The sequence below is a fragment of the Dermacentor andersoni genome, chromosome 4 (genome assembly GCF_023375885.2).
Source record: "Dermacentor andersoni chromosome 4, qqDerAnde1_hic_scaffold, whole genome shotgun sequence".
NCBI lineage: Eukaryota > Metazoa > Arthropoda > Arachnida > Ixodida > Ixodidae > Dermacentor > Dermacentor andersoni.
In genome coordinates this window covers 83,228,603-83,246,024 of record NC_092817.1, presented here as the reverse complement: position 1 = coordinate 83,246,024, position 17,422 = coordinate 83,228,603, and the positions used below count along the sequence as shown (strand labels likewise).

At 48.1% G+C, this 17,422-nt stretch overlaps 1 protein-coding gene across 4 annotated transcripts in view; it reads left to right on the top strand.

The window, feature by feature from the left end:
• Positions 1-17,422, top strand: part of ClC-c (chloride channel protein 3) — a 79,710-nt gene that overhangs the window by 17,390 nt on the left and 44,898 nt on the right. For 2 of the 4 annotated variants that reach the window (XM_050183335.3, XM_055073973.2), the window contains one exon: positions 1,823-1,924. The exons of the other annotated variants lie outside the window; for them this stretch is intronic. In XM_050183335.3, the coding sequence (XP_050039292.2) occupies positions 1,823-1,924 (102 nt within the window). The remainder of the gene's footprint in view (positions 1-1,822; positions 1,925-17,422) is intronic. 4 annotated transcript variants of the gene reach the window in all.

The window sequence follows — 17,422 nt, the reverse complement described above, 5'->3', positions numbered from 1 at the left end:
AATGCCCGTCGAGCTGGACACTATGTCACGCAAAAGTGAAAGCACAATCCCGAAAGTTATCGACGCAGCTTACCGACCTCGTAGAATCTCTTTCACTGTCACTGTCTGGACTTGGTGTATATATTAATGCTGCTTTTTTTTTCTTTGTGTGACAATGAGTGCACTGCCTGCCCTGCTGCACCCTATTGCACTTAATGCGCACCGTGGGTCGCGGGTGCGCATCGCTTTGGCTGCACGAATACTCCAGTGTTGCTCACGGAAAACATACGTGTGCACTCATTTATTTATTTTTTTGTTGCTCTTCAGCGATGAGTGCGTTCTCTGGTGTTCTTGCGCGTTCATCTGTACGCAGAGGCAGACGCCTTTCTTTTTTCGCATTGGGACTACACACACCCGGCACGAATCGCGAGCCTCTGTGCGCCGCGCTGACTGACGCTCCGTTCGGTTGACCGCGAGGACGCGGGATCGACTCCCTGTGCGATCCTTTCGCGCTTGTATAGAATTGCATCGGCGAGCGGAGCAGGACGTCCCGTTGTAGCCGCTGCGGAGCTTGAATTTAAACGCGGTCACGGCGACAAGCGAGACAGCGGCTTTAACGAAGCTGGCCGCGTCTTTTGAAACCTCAGCATTTTTAAGAGAAGTATGGTAGTAAGTAATTGGATGTTATATTCAAATGATTTCGGAAAGAAATTCCCGCTGACCGCAGTGTAACTGTCCAGCATTACACAGCTGACATCCGAACGCCGGCCACTAGAGGGGTACGCATAGTGGAAATAGGCGTAGAAGGACAGGGAGCGTAGAGATAGCGTATGGGATAGCAGATAGTAAGGGAAGCTGTATACGCTTATGTACAGTTTGCGGCTAAGTGACGTCGTAACACGGATCCATTAATTTCTTACATGTTTATGTTTGTATTATTTCAAGTGTGACATTTATGGATCGATCATACCAACGTCGATACTCCGGCTTTCCGCGAAGAGTGCACACACCCACTAGCGAACACAGTCAGCTCGGTGGGCTCAGCTCGAAGGGAGGGGGGGGGGGGTGCTGCCTTACGTGACCTAACCCCTGTTCGCCCGTGCTTCCCCGAACGCGTCGTGAGCATTGGCCGCTTGCGTGCCGCGCGGGTATACAGTGGTACGGAGTGAACGGCAGCGCCTCCCACGTGTGTCTTGGGGCGATGGGCGAAGCGAACGGAGCGTGCAGGTGTCCTTCCCACAGGGCGGTTGAGACTCGTGCCGGGGGTGGTCCCCCCGCGGGCAAGTCGCATCACCGGGCAGCGTCACGAAGGCTTGCGCACGCGACCAACCACTGAATCGATTGATCGAGAACGGCAGGTTTCAGCCTTGACATAGCCCCGTTGCTTTCAGTATACTTGCGTCCCGATTCGGTGGGCTGTAGTGCCTGTTCATGAATATTCGGCGTCTATACTCCTCCTTTTTTTGCCAATGAGGGCGCGCTCCGCTGTCTCTTCTGTCGTGCGTTCTCTATCTCCGATTGGTTGGAAACGTCAACTTGGTGGAATTGAACTGGCCTTCGGAATCGCATCCCGCAGCCGCGGGTTCTTTCGAAAAAACAAAAATTGTGAAAAGGAACTTTTAATAGTGTGAGATAACGTGCTGCTTTTAACGCGAAACCGTCCCTTAGCTGACGCCGCCCGACTGGTGTTTGTGATTGGGTCAGCACGCGTTGTTCTTTACGTGGTGGATTGTTGGTACACACAGTTGCGGTGTGCGGTGGGGGTTGTAACCGCGTGCACACGTGCACGGAGGTGCGGCTGCTGCATGGCTTCTCTTCGTTGTTGGCCGCTGGCCCTTTGCAGGCGGCACGAACGACGCTGGCAAATACACTAACCCTCTGTACGCCCAGCCCTTCGGAGACTCCAGCTTCGAGTCGCTCGAGGCCGAGAACACGCAGCTCACAGGTAAAGCACGCATGCGTCAAGAACACCGCATGCATTGTACGCATTACTACTATGCTCCCGACGCTTTTCTGTTCATCCTTCCCTGCTTTATTGTTTTTTTTTTCCTTCTAGCTTGTGTTACGAGCATGCTTGCTTGCTTCCTGTTCGCGGACTCAACCGTAGTGAGCAGGCTGCCTTGGCCTTTCTCGCATACGCTTGATTTTTGCCGATGTACCACTGCCCACGGGCCGTATTCTGTGAGGATACCGATTACATACCTACCGCGGCTTTACCAAATTATCCACAGGGCTTACGAATGTTGTGTCAAGTTTTTACGAAAGATACATTCTGTTCGCGAAAACGTTTTAGGCTGTTGAAAGATGAGACGTCGCAAGAGTGCTGAAAATGCTTTAAAAACAATTGTATCATATCTGCACTGCCCTCTCGTGACACGCCATATACCAAACAGGTACGTTTTGCTCCGATCAAGTTTGTTAGGCAAGTTGCTGAAGCGGGCGAAGTAGGCAGCGAAAGGCACGGAAAACTCGCTGTGGACCTAAAAACACTGTACTTATTGTTTGTCGATATGTGCCGTTCCAAGTGTGCTGCTGCTTGCGCGCCGCGCGTAAGGGTAAGTTGTGGTTGACAAAGTGCGCCTGGTAGGTAACGCGCAAGAAATGTGTGCTCAAGGCAAACTTTAAAGAAGAAACTGCGTCCCACACCTCCCGTAATTGTCGCGTCTGCGGGATATTCGCGAATATTAAGCTTCGCTGATTAGCAGATATGTATTCCATTTTTTTTTCTTATAATCTATCTCGCCGTGTGGCTGATCGCGGGTATAACGGTGGCTCCCGAGCCAATGACGGAGGGGAAATAAATAAATAAAAAGGAAACTGAAAAGGGGCATTCATCCCCATACGCGGGCTTATCGGCTGCAGCCGAAGTGGCTCAATGGTCATGGCGCTTTGCTGCTGAGTGCGAGGTCGCCGCGAGTTCGATTCCCTACCACTTTTGTTTTTCCAGGCGCTATCCCTCGTATATGGATCTGGCCGACCGTGATGTTGCTTAGCTTCTGCAATCCGGCGAGAAGCGGCGTAATCAGCATTGCCTGAACGATGGCTGTGCTGGTGCATGCCGCCAGGTCTTTGCCCTCGCGCGGTATTCGCCCTGCGAGCAAATAGTGCATAGTTGCCCTCCTTGCTCGTGTAACCGGGTTTCGAGCTTTACTTCGGATGCGACGGAGGCGCGACGTATAGAAAAAACACTCTCTCCAATGGAGAAACCGGTGACGCCGTTGTGACGTCATTGCCTTCAGAATATTCATGTATATTTTTTGTCCCTTCTGTACAGAAAATGTCCGCAAAACCCCGCGGCTCACCGTTCGCTTTTGAGTGTGATGTAATTTCTTTTTTAAATGAAAGAACAATTGACGTGTCTCAGCCGGCCTGACGTCTGTGTGACGGCAAGGCTGGGGCGAGAATTTCGAGGTGGCGTTGCCCGCAGTCTCGTTTCTTTCTTTTTTTTTTTTTGCGTGTTCTGTGGGAAACGAAGCGTCCCCTCGTGGTAACACTACCCTGCTTGCAGCTCCAGAAGTGTGACTATACCGACATATAGATAAAGGGATGTGCACAAGATAATCACTTGCATATAAACCTTATCGTACGTTTTTCGACCTTATACGCCGGATGTATCTGCCATGTATGGCTGAATAAAAACAGGTAAAATATATATCTTGTTTGTGTTTTTGGACTCTCAGGAACCAAGCTGACTGAGAACGTCAGCTGTTAAAATCATCGTTACCGTTACGTCGGTCATCTGCGCAAATGTATTTGACGTCGCGTTCTTCTGTGCGCCGCTAAGCCACCGTCACAGAAGGGCGCTGGGGATAAGCCGTCGATAAGCTTACTTATGGAAGTTATCCGAGGCTTTTGCTGACTTCTGTGTGTGCAATGTGGAGGTTAGGTTCTTGCTGTTGACTCTAGCACGGACGTGTTACCGACTAGTTCCGGCAGCTGCGCGGCGTTTTCCTTGCCGTTCTAGCTTCTATTGCCAATAAATAAAAGGAAAAAAAAATATTGTGCCATCGACGATAATTAATTGTCAATGTAAGCAAACAGCCGAATGCTTAGCTAAACGAACGATGCACTTGACGGCCTAAATTTGTTGCAGTGAGGACATTGAGGCAGCGTTTGTTGTTCCATTGCGTAATTCCGCAGAGAACGCTGCCGTTAACCAGAACATCTGTAGCGTTAATACAGGTGCACAACACTTATTGAGTAGTTGGGTGTTCGCGTGCAAACGCCCCTCGGAAGTAGGTTGTGCGAACGCGCCTCTTTGCCTTCGGTGCTTTCCTAGGCCTCCGACCACCAATCGCCGACCACGAAAACGGCCGTGGAAGTGCCAGAGAAAGCGATTATTGGCCTTAAGAAGTTAATACGCAGAGTATTGCAGCCGCCATTATAGGCATGGCTTCGGCAGGTGGCGCATTCTGCCTGTGCAGTTGTGGCTTAGCGGCGACGCAGAGCCCCTGTTTACAAACGCGAAAGACGTCTGCAGGTTCACCGGACGTTTGGCTCGGGCAGCCGGTCGGTCTCGCCGCTATGCGCTGGTTGACGGCAACTTCGAGACATATCCCCCGCGGTGGCTTGGTCGCTATGGCATTGCGCTGCTGCAGAAACGCTTTTCTACTTAGATTTAGGTGCACGTTAAACAACACCAGGTGGTCAAAATTAATACGGAGTCGCCCCCTCTATACTGCGTGCCTCATAATCAGATCGGTGATTCGACACATAAAACCGCGGAATTTCAGTAATCTTTTGCTACTTCGTGACGCACTTGGAGGGGAGAAATTTCAACCCGAAAATAGAGCTGCAGTAGGTATCGTTTCATGTGTTAAAATAAAATAATTAGTTAATTAGTGTAATATTACATTGGTCTTAGGATTAAATAAATCTTCGCATGCTGATAATTATGACGCCGAATAGTGTGCATGTTCCCCTATACGAGGCCACGCATTCCTTGGAAAAAAAGAAAGGGAGATTTCGTGCCTTCGCGCACTCCTTTACTATTTATTTCTACTTCCTTTTAGGTATTTAATAGTGGCACAAACCTGCAAGATGGGACGAATCGGTTTCAGCAGTACTTTCACATTCACGTGACGTCACATCTTTCGCACCCGTTGACGGTGTACCGCGAAGAGCCTTCCTAGACTGCAAGAGAGAGAGAGAGAGAGAGAGAGAGAGAGAGAAAAGCTTTCTGTTCAAGTACAGTGTTTATCCGGCGTATATTCACCTGCCTTCTACTCTGAAGGGAATGAGTCAGAGGAGGAGAAAGGGGCCGTAGTGGAAGTTGGACAGAACAACAGAAAAAGAAGATAACATAAAAAAAAAAGAAGTGTAGGTCCTGTGATCTTAGCCGCAGAGTAAGTGTCATAGGTGATTTTAGACGTTTCTGTACAGGCCATCTCGTCACTGCATTGTACACAGACGGTGCAAGTGAAAGCAATTCTGACGGACTGTCTGCAAGTGTCATTCGTCACATCCGCGCGCTTAGGCCATTGTTCAGGCACTTCGGAGAAGAATCTAGTAACGTTGCTTCGGAGCACCGCGTTGCTTCGGAGCGACGGCTCCCGAATTATAACTGGTGTTTGCGGACGGCGAAGCTGGCATTGCTTGTGGCTTCCTGCTCCGAAGCATACATATACAGCGTTGAACGACTTGAAAGTCATGGGCTACACATTTAAACCAATGGGGTTCCGCGCATTTGCAAATGCTACTTGGCGCTATGCTACATCAGCGCTCCGAGCCCCTTGGTAACCCGCAAGACCTGCATGTTCGGATCTGTAGCGTCACAAGAGTATGGGTCACCGGCAGTTCATCCATTCATTCAATTGCGAATTCCGATGACGGAGCGGGGACGTTTAATGCGTTCCCGCTTCCGTCTCGGCGCTCTGGCGGTGCAAGCATCGGCCAACCTAGCGTGACGTCAGGGCTCCGATAACGTTACCTCTCCGTTCCATAGGCTTTGCTTGCATTTGTGTCGCTATCTTGGCAGCTAGGGGGAACAAGGCCTGCCGATTCGAAAGTTGGCAACGCACTTATGAGGAAGAGCTTAGTGCCAAGAACGGCGAGGACCAATTGCGTAAGTAAGCTTAAGAATACGTAGAAATTAATCAAAAGCGGGGTCCCCGCGTAGCGATGAACAATCGGACAGAAATATTCTGTAGCAAGCCAAAACCCGCGTTTGTCGTGACGGAAAAGCCTTCTTCACAAGAACTTCGTAATATTATGGTGAACTTAGCATAATTACCTCTTATACATCGAAATTCAGCGATCAAGCCTCCGGATTGTGTGAGTATTGTAAGACGATTATACTTCGTTAGCGCTACATCGCAAATGAAGCCGCGGAAATAAAATGCATGCTAATAAATCTGCGATTTCTGTTTCGCGATTTTGTAGATATGTGTTGCTGATAGGCTTTCATTTTATCAATTGCTGTCTAACATTTAGAAGCTGTGCCCGTATTCACACGTATACACACACACACAAAAAGACATTCTTACGCTAAACCTGTTCGTAACAACATTCTAGTACACTCTAGTTAACAGCTAGCACCTTACCAACTAAAAGGTTTGTTAAATCGGCCATTGATTATTGCATTTCTGACGTTTTCAGTGATTTATTACTTTTGCGCCTTCTCCCCGCATTTGCACTTGGCGCTTAAGGAGCGCCCCCCCCCCCCTTTGTTTTTGTTTGTTTGTTGATAATTCAATGAAATACCAAGGAACGCGTTCTCCGATCTCCTGAAGCAGCTTCGACTGGATAATGTAGCGCCCCATCGTATGAACGTTAAACTTAGTTGTGGCCTATATAGTCTCATCAGCATCGTATCTTTCCTCGGTCGCCCGATTCCGCTTACCAGACAGTATCACATGGAAGAAAAAATATATTGCCTAGCATTATCTGACAGCGAAGTGAAGATAAATTAACGCGGTTATAGAACCCTCCGATAATCGATGTTAACCGTTTCAGCCAGCGTAACTCATTACAGAGACTACAGATGACAGAGAAAGACTAGGTACGCGAAACAGAGATGTCTCTGTCGAGCTGTGCTGCAGTCATTTGAAATTGAAACGAAGTTTTATTTTTCAAAGGTGACGTTGGCATAAGACACTGGCGAGGTTGGCAGGGCCTCCAATCCCAGCACGTTTCCTGCACGGTATACTGTAGTATACGCACAGACGTCCATACTCTTGCCCAGAGCCCCAGAACACCGCCTGCAACCAAATAAGTTTAACACCAATTTAGCTACTATAGTTCAAGACACCGAGTTGAAAACCGTGCGACTTACGCACAGTTACGTCCAGGTGGTAACCGTTGATTGCAATTACTCTTTCGAACCTAGCAGCCACTAAACCATATCGCGTCGCTCATCTCGAAGGGCAGTGCTCGAGCGCTCCAGGTAAGGGAATATATTGTGCGGACGTCTGGATGTATACAGCGGTGCAACACGTACGACTCTGTGGTAAGAGGTCCAGGACCTCCGCCGTTCCCATCACGCGCCTCTCCGCAGGTCGCCGCAGAACTCATGTGACTGTCACTGCATGCCGTGTACACACGCTGCTGCATTGACAGGAGAACGCAGGACTTGGCATGGTACGGACAGCGCAGCTCCGCAACAGCCGGCGTGTAATCTCGCCCTGTCAACTGCGGGGCGGAGCCGTCTAACCCGGAACGCGCGTCGCTCCAGTTGCGCGCCCCCACTACCCCCACCCCCCTTTTCTATTCTGTCGGTGCTTTGCCCTTATCAGCCGTTCAATGCCGGCTGTGCCCTTGTTAACCGATTTCGCTAGGCGCGATGGTTACTGAGCTTATCTCTCAGCTGCGAACCATGTTTTGTGCGTTGTTTGCGAGCCAATAATGGCCGCGCTCAAATGCAACTCGGAAGAAATAAAGTATGACGTGGATCGGAAAGTATATGTGCCTAAATAAAGGACGCGGCGAAAATCTCAACGTTCGACCTTTATGCCCAAAACGTCGAGCGTTGTTGGTTTTATGGTGGTGCCAATTTATAATATTCTGTTAAAGAATTTGATCGGGCTTTAATATTTCGCGGCCTATTTTGTGCGTAAGCGAAGAGTCGCTCGGTAATTCTGCAGAGCCGTCGAGTTGGGAATTATTGCTGCAGAGTCACGATTCCAACGTTCGCCTATATTAGTTCGGTATGTAGAGCACACTAGATCACAAATGTCCTGCTAGGTCATGTCACAACACACTACTTTTCTTCTGGATCTCGATCGGTTGTCGTAAGTAGCGCGCGATTAATCCCTTTGATGACGTTAACGTATACCCAGCATGAGCGCTTTGCAGTCGTGTCATTGTGCCCAACAGTTTCGCTCTGACCACTTATAACCTGAGCTAAGCTGGCAGCCGCGGATGAGTCGTTGATATAAAATCGGGACGCAATCGTCTGACGTAGGGAATTTTCCATCAGCCTTCAGCGCAAGGCATTCCAACGCGATTGTCGAACTGCAGCTGTTTCGTACGCGGGGCCTAACAGCCGGCGAGGGCCGTATAGCAGTTTCGCTACCAGCTCCGATTGACTTGAGAACCGCTCTCTCCCTATAAATTATGGGGTTTTAAGTACTAAAACCACTACCTGATTATGAAGCACGCCGTAGTGGGGGACTCCGGAAATTTCGACCACCTGGGGTTCCTTAACGTGCACCTAAATATAACTACACGGGTGTTTTCGCATTTTGCCCCCATCGAAATGTGGCCGCCGTGACCGGGATTCGATCCCGCGACCAACGGCTCTCTCTTTCTCTGACCGAAGTATGCATTCATTGCGTCCATTGGGACCATGTAGCAAAGACGCTCACGTTCCTTTCCTCCACCACTTCCGGTCGAGCGAGTTTCGTTTATCCAGGGTCAGTGGTGTGGCAGCCAAGTTACGAGCCTTAGTTTCGGTTAATAAAATAGGCTAATAAAACAGTACTGGACAGGGTGTTGATCGCCCTTTTTTTCTGCTGCGTAGTGTTCTTCGAGACCAGTCCCTTGACGTGCCTCTGAGTTGTGCTAACTTAACATATTCGTCCCCTTCGCTGGAGCGTTGCGTACAACGGACGTTAGTGAAATGCGCTTGCCGTAAATGTTTGCGCAGTGCTAGTGTCTCGAATTACTGTCTGTTTATGTGTTCAGTTAGTTACGAACGCGAAATAACCATTTTTTTTAAATATTTCAATCTTAATTGAAAAGGTAATCTCGCTGATATACGCGTCACATTTTTGGGTTAATTGACCGGGAAATAATTGGTGCCGATGTCCGTCGTATTCATTTATTATTCGTCTCGTGGACCTGCCACCACTGCTGCTGCTCCCCAGACACGTCGCGCCGCTTCTCGGCTTCATCTGAATATCTCATCGGTTGTGCGCACGGTCTCCGAGATGTCACTGCACTGCGCGTCGCCAGTCTCGGAGGCGCTGCTGCACGCCACAAGGCACGCGATGCGTATCGTCGTACTTGTGAAACCCATTTTTCGTGACGCTAAGTTGGATACCTCGAAATTCCGATTTAGTGGGCGGAAAATTTGACGCGAAGCCCGTAGTACCGTGCTTGAAGAGCTGGAGCGAAGCATCGCCTATGAATAACTCAGAAAAACAATGACTAATTAGTTACTGTAATCTGTAAGGGAAATAACATTTCAATTTTTTTTCTTAATGCTTAATGTCTATAATGCTGTTTGGGCTTTATAAAACCAGGATTGCTGCACTAGAATTAACTACAACGATTACCTTATTACTCGAGACTGCACATAAGTGGCTCTCGTCTGGGCCACCTGGTATCAAAGCACATCGAGCTTGCGTAGCTCGGCCGTAACCAACTTCCCAAAAGGGGAGGGAGGGATGTGGCCCGTTATTATACTTCGAGTTTGAGAATCGTAATCTGGAAATATGTTGTACTGTTTTATTGCCGTCGGAGCCGTCTTGATTTAACGGTCCGTAGTGCTACGTCAACGAAAAAAAAAAAAGAAGATCGTCGTTTTGATATGAAAAAGGACCTCATTTCACGACTTTCATATCACGTTAGACGTTTAAAATGAGGTTTTTCGATCATATGAAATTCGCTTGATTATTTAGAAGAATTAACTTTTCATATCGTTCAGCAGATCCCACAGATCATGCGCGCTAAGGCTTCACATCGGCACGTTTTGAAGCCTTTCATACTCATCCTCTGTGGAGGGCTTTCGTTTAATTTCTTTATTTAGTAGGAAGAACAACTACACTGTCGAGCACGTTTGAGGTGTTTCGGAAATACGAACTACATTTTCATCGCCCCGTGCTGCTTTCATAATTGGCTATAACTGTCTTGAACGTGGAAAAAGATTGTAGCGCTGAATAAATGAAATGTACGGCGGTAAAGAAGGCGGAGGGAGAAATTTGGCATAGTAGCACTGTCTTCACTGCATAGCATGAAGTGATGCAGTGAAGGTGATGTACGGAGCAATCTACAAGACAGGCGGCTTGGGCTTTTTTGTCTTCCGTCTTTCTTCTCAGTGCATATATTTCTCTGCTTTCACTTCCCAGGTAGGATTTTTTTTGTGTTCAGATTTTCACTGCATCAGCGGTTCTTGTTTAAGCGAAGCTTCCTTGCCCACTTACCCGAATTTGGCACCAGTTTCCAATCGCCGTAGACTTGCTGCGGGCGCGCTCAATTCGGGCCATGCATCCTGCGCCCTTTCTGTACTTTTGACTCCCATGAAAAATATATAATTATTGTGCCATTTGGCTAAAGGTCGCGCGTATATGCGCATGTAGTATAGCAGGCGTTCAAGCGCGTTAAAAATGTCAGCACGAGGTCTTTCGGCGGCAGTAACAATCGCAGCTGCTCGCCGGTGTCGGACGACGCGATGCCTGCGTCGAGATTCGGTTGACGCCAGATGAACTGTCAACGTGGGAGCTAGCCGTTAAGTATACGAAAGGCTTTCCTGCATGACACCGTACTATAGCGTACTATAGTACGATGTAACCGTCCATACCCCGTGCTGTTCGTAGGATAGCAGACAGGCATCGCCCGCGAGCAGAGGAGCGCACACGCGTCACCGGCGCACGATCCTCGTGACTCGCTAGTCGAGGTACATCATGTACATGTCGGCGCCGCTCCGCAACCCTGCGCTTAGAGCTCTGTCTGGCTCGACCATCTGGGAGCTGTAACGGCGGGCTCTCTCGGTGACTTGGGAGGCGACACAGAGGGGGCGCCACGTGCCCACGGGTGTGTATCGTTGTTGAGTCTCGAGACAGCGGCGTGCAGGATTAGGTCCTGTGAGCAGGGATTTTTTTCTTCTTTTTATTTATTTATTTATTACAAATACCTACAGCGCCCGGGTTGGGCATTATCGTAGGGGGTCAATTACAAACATAAAGGTCAACTTCTTCTTTCCTCCATGCCTGTGAGTTCCCTTGTAGGGGAGGTCCCGTGAAATTTGTCTGTTGTCATTTTGTTTCTCCTTTTTTTGTTACTATTAATTTAATGTGATCCGCTCATTATTGGAGACCTTTGGCCCACCGCGGGGGCTCAGCGGCTATGGCGTTCTGCTGCAGAGAGCACAAAGTCGCGGTTTCAATTCCCGGCCTCGGCGGCCGTATTTCGAAGGACACCAAATGCAAAAAACGCTCATGTGTTGGCTTTAGCTGCACGTTGGAGAAGAGACCCCCGGAAGCCTCCACTACGGCGTCTCCCTGTGTAGTGGTCTAATTAAAGATATGGCATTCTTCAGCTTCACCGGCCTTGTGCACAGCACTCCTTTATTCGCAATTCTACACTCTCGCCGCTGACACACCTTCGCTCGTTGTGGCACCCACCCGCCTTACCTAAAGCCCCTTAAACTTCGTAAAGTAGTGCCATGCTTTGAAGAATGCCGCGTCCTCCTCGCGCGCTCTGGCCGAGGCCGACGTCGCGTTACTATTGGCCTAATAGCATCACGTGGGCCCTAGGGCCGTGCATCAGCGCCATTTTTGCTCGAGAAGCGTCTACGGGAGTGGCGAGGAGCGCATGTTGGCGCCGTTGCTACGCTCGAGCAGCGTAGGCGGCGCCACGGTCGAGGAGGAAGCGTGAAAGAGAGGAGAAACGAGGAGGATTGAAGGCAGAGGAGGAGAGTGTCGCTACTTTACGAAGTTTAAGGGGCTTTAGCCTTACCCCCTATCCCCTTTAGGGGAACTCTCTCTCTCTCTCTCTCTCTCTCTCTCTCTCTATATATATATATATATATATATATATATATATATATAACGAGAAGCAAGGGGGTTAACCGAAGTGCCCGATTTTTAATAGTCATATAAGAAGCCAACACTGACACCAAGGACAACATAGGGGACATTACGTGTGCTTAAAGGGACACTAAAGTGAAAAATTATTTCTTCTGCATCAGTAAATTACCGTTCTACAACACCAAAAACACCACTCTTACAACGATAAGACGTTTGGTAAGCCAGAAAAAGCGCAAGAACGAAATACGGGTGGCGACGCCTACTTAAGTTCCCGCACCTGGGGGCTGTGACGTCATGGATTTTGATGGCACCTTCTAGGGCCTACTAATTTTATATAGCGGTACAGATTGACTACATTGTGTTCTAAAGGAACCAAAGACGAAACATGGTAAGTCTCGGGAACCTTTATTCAGCCAACGCGGCCCAAATGCGAAAACATACTTTGGAATCCCTGACGTTACGCTGACGTACCGGCGCTGGGGTTTCGGCGCGAAATTCAAATACTGATACTTGGACCTTCATTTTCTCATCTAATAATCAAACTATTGTTTTGAAATGACTGCCTGCAGGGTTCTCAAATAATGCTTCATTAGTCTGAACTGATTTATTGTTTCGATTTAGTGTCCCTTTAATAAATGAAACACAAGTAATTTCCCCTACGTTGTCCTTGGTGTCAGTGCTTGTTGGCTTCTTATGATATGACTATATATATATATATATATATATATATATATATATATATATATATATATATATATATATATATATATATATGTATATATATATGTACTGGGACGAGGAAAGCATATATGCAAAACAAGTCCACTTGTCGAAACGTTGGCTCCCACTGTCACCTTGTTCTCGTTTTGCCCATCGTATTGTACGGTATACTTACTTTACGTTATTTGGTACATATGGAATGCCGTTACCAACTGAATGTCTGGGCTTGAAAGTGAGAAAAATACGGATTGACAACCGTATCTCTAGGAATCCTCACAATGACATGTAATGAAACGAAAATATCACGTCACCAAATGCACGTAAGTACACTGCAGGGTCATGCTCGTTGATGGAGCGCTACGTGTAATAGTATATAGCACCGCACATCGTTTTAAAGGAATCCTAACGGGATGAGACTGGCCGTGTAGTTCAACTGAGTTGCCTAAATCAAGACGAATTCGCCGGCTGCATATATATATATATATATATATATATATATATATATATATATATATATATATATATATATATATATATATATAATGCGAGACATGCCTATCTGACGACTGGATGCAATTGCGCAGAAGTCGTCTCCTCCGTGCATTGTTTCAAGAATTGATGCATTTGAGCAGCGATAGCGGTTTTCCTGCGTCAGAATCGTTCGGAAGGGCTTAAACTTAACATCGGTGTCGCTTTCGCCAAAGATTTGGCGACTTCGAATATATTGAAGTTTCGAATCGAATAGCAAGGGACTGTTCCGTTCGAAATGTTGAATGTTCGCGCTCACCCCTGCCTTGTAATTTACTGTCGCGTATCGCTTTCTTCCAAGGTGACTTTCGCTCGTGCAACCGTCTCAAGCGTTCGTCCTGGTCGTTCAATGCGCCTTTCCGCAGAATCCGCACTTTTCCGAGGCTTCCTGTCGCACTGCATGCCGGAGACACGGACAGCCATTCGTTGTCGCGCTATACGTCCTTCGTCGTGCGTTGAACTTCGCCGGGCTCTGGGGCTTTCCCCGTTTCCAAGCAGAATCGGTAAAAGCCGCTCCTCTTCTCTCGTGCAGTCTCGTACACAACGTAGCATCTGCGTTCGCATGCACCGCCGCTGCACTGCCTGAAAAGTTCTTTTTTTTTTATTGAGCAGCCTTCTAAATTTTCAGGGAGGAAGTTTCGTTTTTTGCTACATATCTGCGACATAGCGTGTTCGATAGGCAGATAGATGATTAATTCGTGAGTTTTAACGTCGCAGAGCAGCCGTCGAACTATGAGATGCGTCGGAGGACTTCGGATGAATTACGACCACCTGGGGTTCCCTAACGTGCACCTAGTATAGGAGCCTTTTTTTTTTTTGCGCACATGCAAATGCGGCCGCCATAGTAGCCACTGAGCTCCCGCGGCGGGGGGGGGGGGGAGGGGGGCATGCGCAGTGTTGTATCTATCCATGGAACCATGTGAATGTACCGCCAGCAGTTGCAACGTACCCACATAAGCCCACCTGCATTTACGACAGCAACGGGGAGTCGTCCCTGTGGAACTCGAGTTGGCACGTGCTAGTTGCATGTTGAAGACAAGGAACTCAAGTCGACACGTTACATTTTTAAAGAAAACGCTGTTTATGCAAATGGAGCACAAAAGTATAACCGGAACACTAATGCATTTCGTCGGACACTTCGGAAATTAATATCTCGAAACTGATGTGGTCCTGAGATATCGTTCCAAGTGGATATGCCTTGTGAACTCGGTATAGCTACAATTCGTGGATTAAGAAATGCGCCGTAAGATAATTTAAAATAATTAGCGTAATTATGTTAATTGTTAAGTATTTTTATTTCCCGTAGAAGTAATGGCCGCCTCGTCGAGTAATTTAGGTGAACGGTTAGAATTATGCTATCTGCCACAGGTGGTTTTTAAAAATTCGGTACAGCTAAAATAGACAAAATGCTCTATATGCTACAGCGGGTAGAACGAATATAGTTCGAGGCTGGGAGTTAGTTTGTCGGCTTTTTTTTTTTTTTTCGTGTAGGCATTTTCGCACGGCGTAGACGCTGAGCAGCTGCCTGTGTCGTGCCCTCTTCAAATTTTTTCGTCTTTTTTTTGCATTATTTATTTTTGCATTTTTTTCGGCTGTTGCAAAATAATATCCCCTCGCTAAAATTTTAAAGCTTGAGTGGAAGCTCTAGCAGCCTGCGCCAGAAGTTTCAGAGCCGAACACCTCCCTTTCCCTGTATTTCCCACATTCTCTTTCCGCGCTGAGGAGTAGCAGGCTAGAGACGCGCTCTCCAGGCCGACCTCTCCTCCTTTCTCTTAAATAAAATTTACTCCTCCTCAGAGCCGAAGTAGTGGTAGTCAACGGCCTTTGTTGATTTCAGCGCTGTGTCCTGTTTCTTGTTCCGTGTCGCGCTTTTTCTTTCTTTGGCCCTCTGTCGCCGGCCACGAAGTTGTTGCAACAAGCTCAAGTTCAGGTGTTCGTGCTTGCAAGAGCGGAATTAAAGTTCCTCTCCGATATGCCGCGTGATTGTCGAGAAGGCCCAGTCCCGGGTCCACGTCGTCGCTTCGCCTGCATACGTGCACGCACCAGATTCAAAACTTTCACGAAGGCTACATCGAAGAATGCACCGTTGCGTTCGGTACGAGTTGCAATGCGGTGCCCGTGTTCGAAGTGGCCTCTGGGCTGTGTACTGAGGCACCGACGTACTAAATGTTGGAAAACTAAACGCCGTTCCAATTGCTTGTTTTCATCAAACGAAATTTTCGTATGTCGCTGCCGCCGTGCAGTCGTGGAGCCCGTACAAACACGGACATCGTGTTGCAACTTGCAGCTCACACTGAACGCGGCTGTATGCAGCAAATAACCTGGCAGTGAAGAACTCGTTTGATGAACGTAAATTTATGAATGCAAGAACGTAAAAGTCGGGAATATTACGATAGAACGAGCGTGTCGACGTTTTTTGCTGATGGAATCCGCTACACTCATCGTTCAGTTTTTTTCTTGCTCTCTCTCTCTCTCTCTCTCTCATAAATCAGCCACTCCCGCTTGTGGAGAAGTCAACGGCGAACGTCGGTTCTCTTTGCACTTTCATTCAGACGAAGCAGTCGATCCAATAGCCGAGGCAGCCCTGTCAATGGCTGCAGATGGCGAAATGCGAAAGTATATAGGGACTGTATTTTTTATGGCGGTCTGCTTATTGTTTTGTCCGCATCTTGTCGTTCCTCGTGCCGTGTTGCTGATCACGGGGATAACAATGCTACGGCGGTGTTCGAGCCAGTGAAGAAAGGCGCAGAGAATGAAAAAGCGAAACGGAATGGTTGCGAGATACGGGCCCCCTTTGTGACGTTCTGTTTCATTTTCCGTTATTCTCGTCGCGCAGAGTCGCCGATGCTAACGATAACGTCGACATCGTTGACGTGGTGGTGTCAGAGTCGCATCCGAGGGCGAAAAGGTTAGAAAATGAAAAAAAAAAAGAAAAGACCGTTACGAAATACAGCTCCTTGTTTCTGTCTCGTTCTATATTTATTCGCGCAGCGCGAAAAATTAACGCGAACCACGTTGATAAAGAACGGCGCACCATTTGCCGCTGTTGCAGCTGCCGTACATTCAGTCGGATGGATCTCATACGCCGCTCTGAGAGACAAAGCTATGCAGTACTAGAGTATAGTGCAGTGTACCAAATTAGTTGAAGACGCCGCCTAGCCGGGATCTGTTGGTTGTGCATTCAGTTAACGTTTCGAGCGCCTTTAGCTTGCACCCTGCATGTGCTTGCGCGCTCTTTAAGTAAGCGGTGCATTCGCCAACGCCTACCATATTGTGTACTCTGATCGAGGACCATTGATCGATTGAAGAGAGAGACAGAGAGGACTGGGAAAGAAGGAGGAGGAAGAAGGAGCGGAGTTAGGGTTGTCGTAACAGGGCAACTTCGAGATCTGTAAGTGCGAATCTATATGCTATGTATAGTGTCCCACGTACGTTTAGCAGCGCTTTAAAAATATTCAAATGTCATGTAGCTGGACACAACCAAGGTAATGTTGTTTGCCGTCGTTTGGCGATACTCAGATTATCTTGTGCATTCCGCCTAATTGGATAATTATTCTTAACCAATTAATGAACTTCTCAAATATTAGGATTAGATGAAAAATGTCAGTGAGAAAATTGTAGAGCAAGATGAAAAACTCCCGATACAGCTTTCTGTTGCTCAATACGTGCTACGTAAAAGTGTTTTTTCCGAACGTGAAAGAAGCCCGCAAATACACGCAAAAAGTGGCTCGAGCGGCCAGTCTAGCGGCACTTTTGCGCGTATTTGCGGGCTTCTTTCACGTTCGGAAAAACACTTAACATTATGTAAGGGATCCCGGGTGAATGCATAGCTTCGTAAGCAGCGCCCATAACCGGGGAGGTCTGGCGGAGAAAGGCAAGCGCCGACCTTCCGCGCGCGCGGTCGGACAACACCTGGCGCGGCTTTCGAGGCTAAGCCCTCTATAGAATGCAACACCTGTGCGCCAGCCTTCGGCGTGCTTGCGGTAGATAGCGTTGCCGCACGCCTT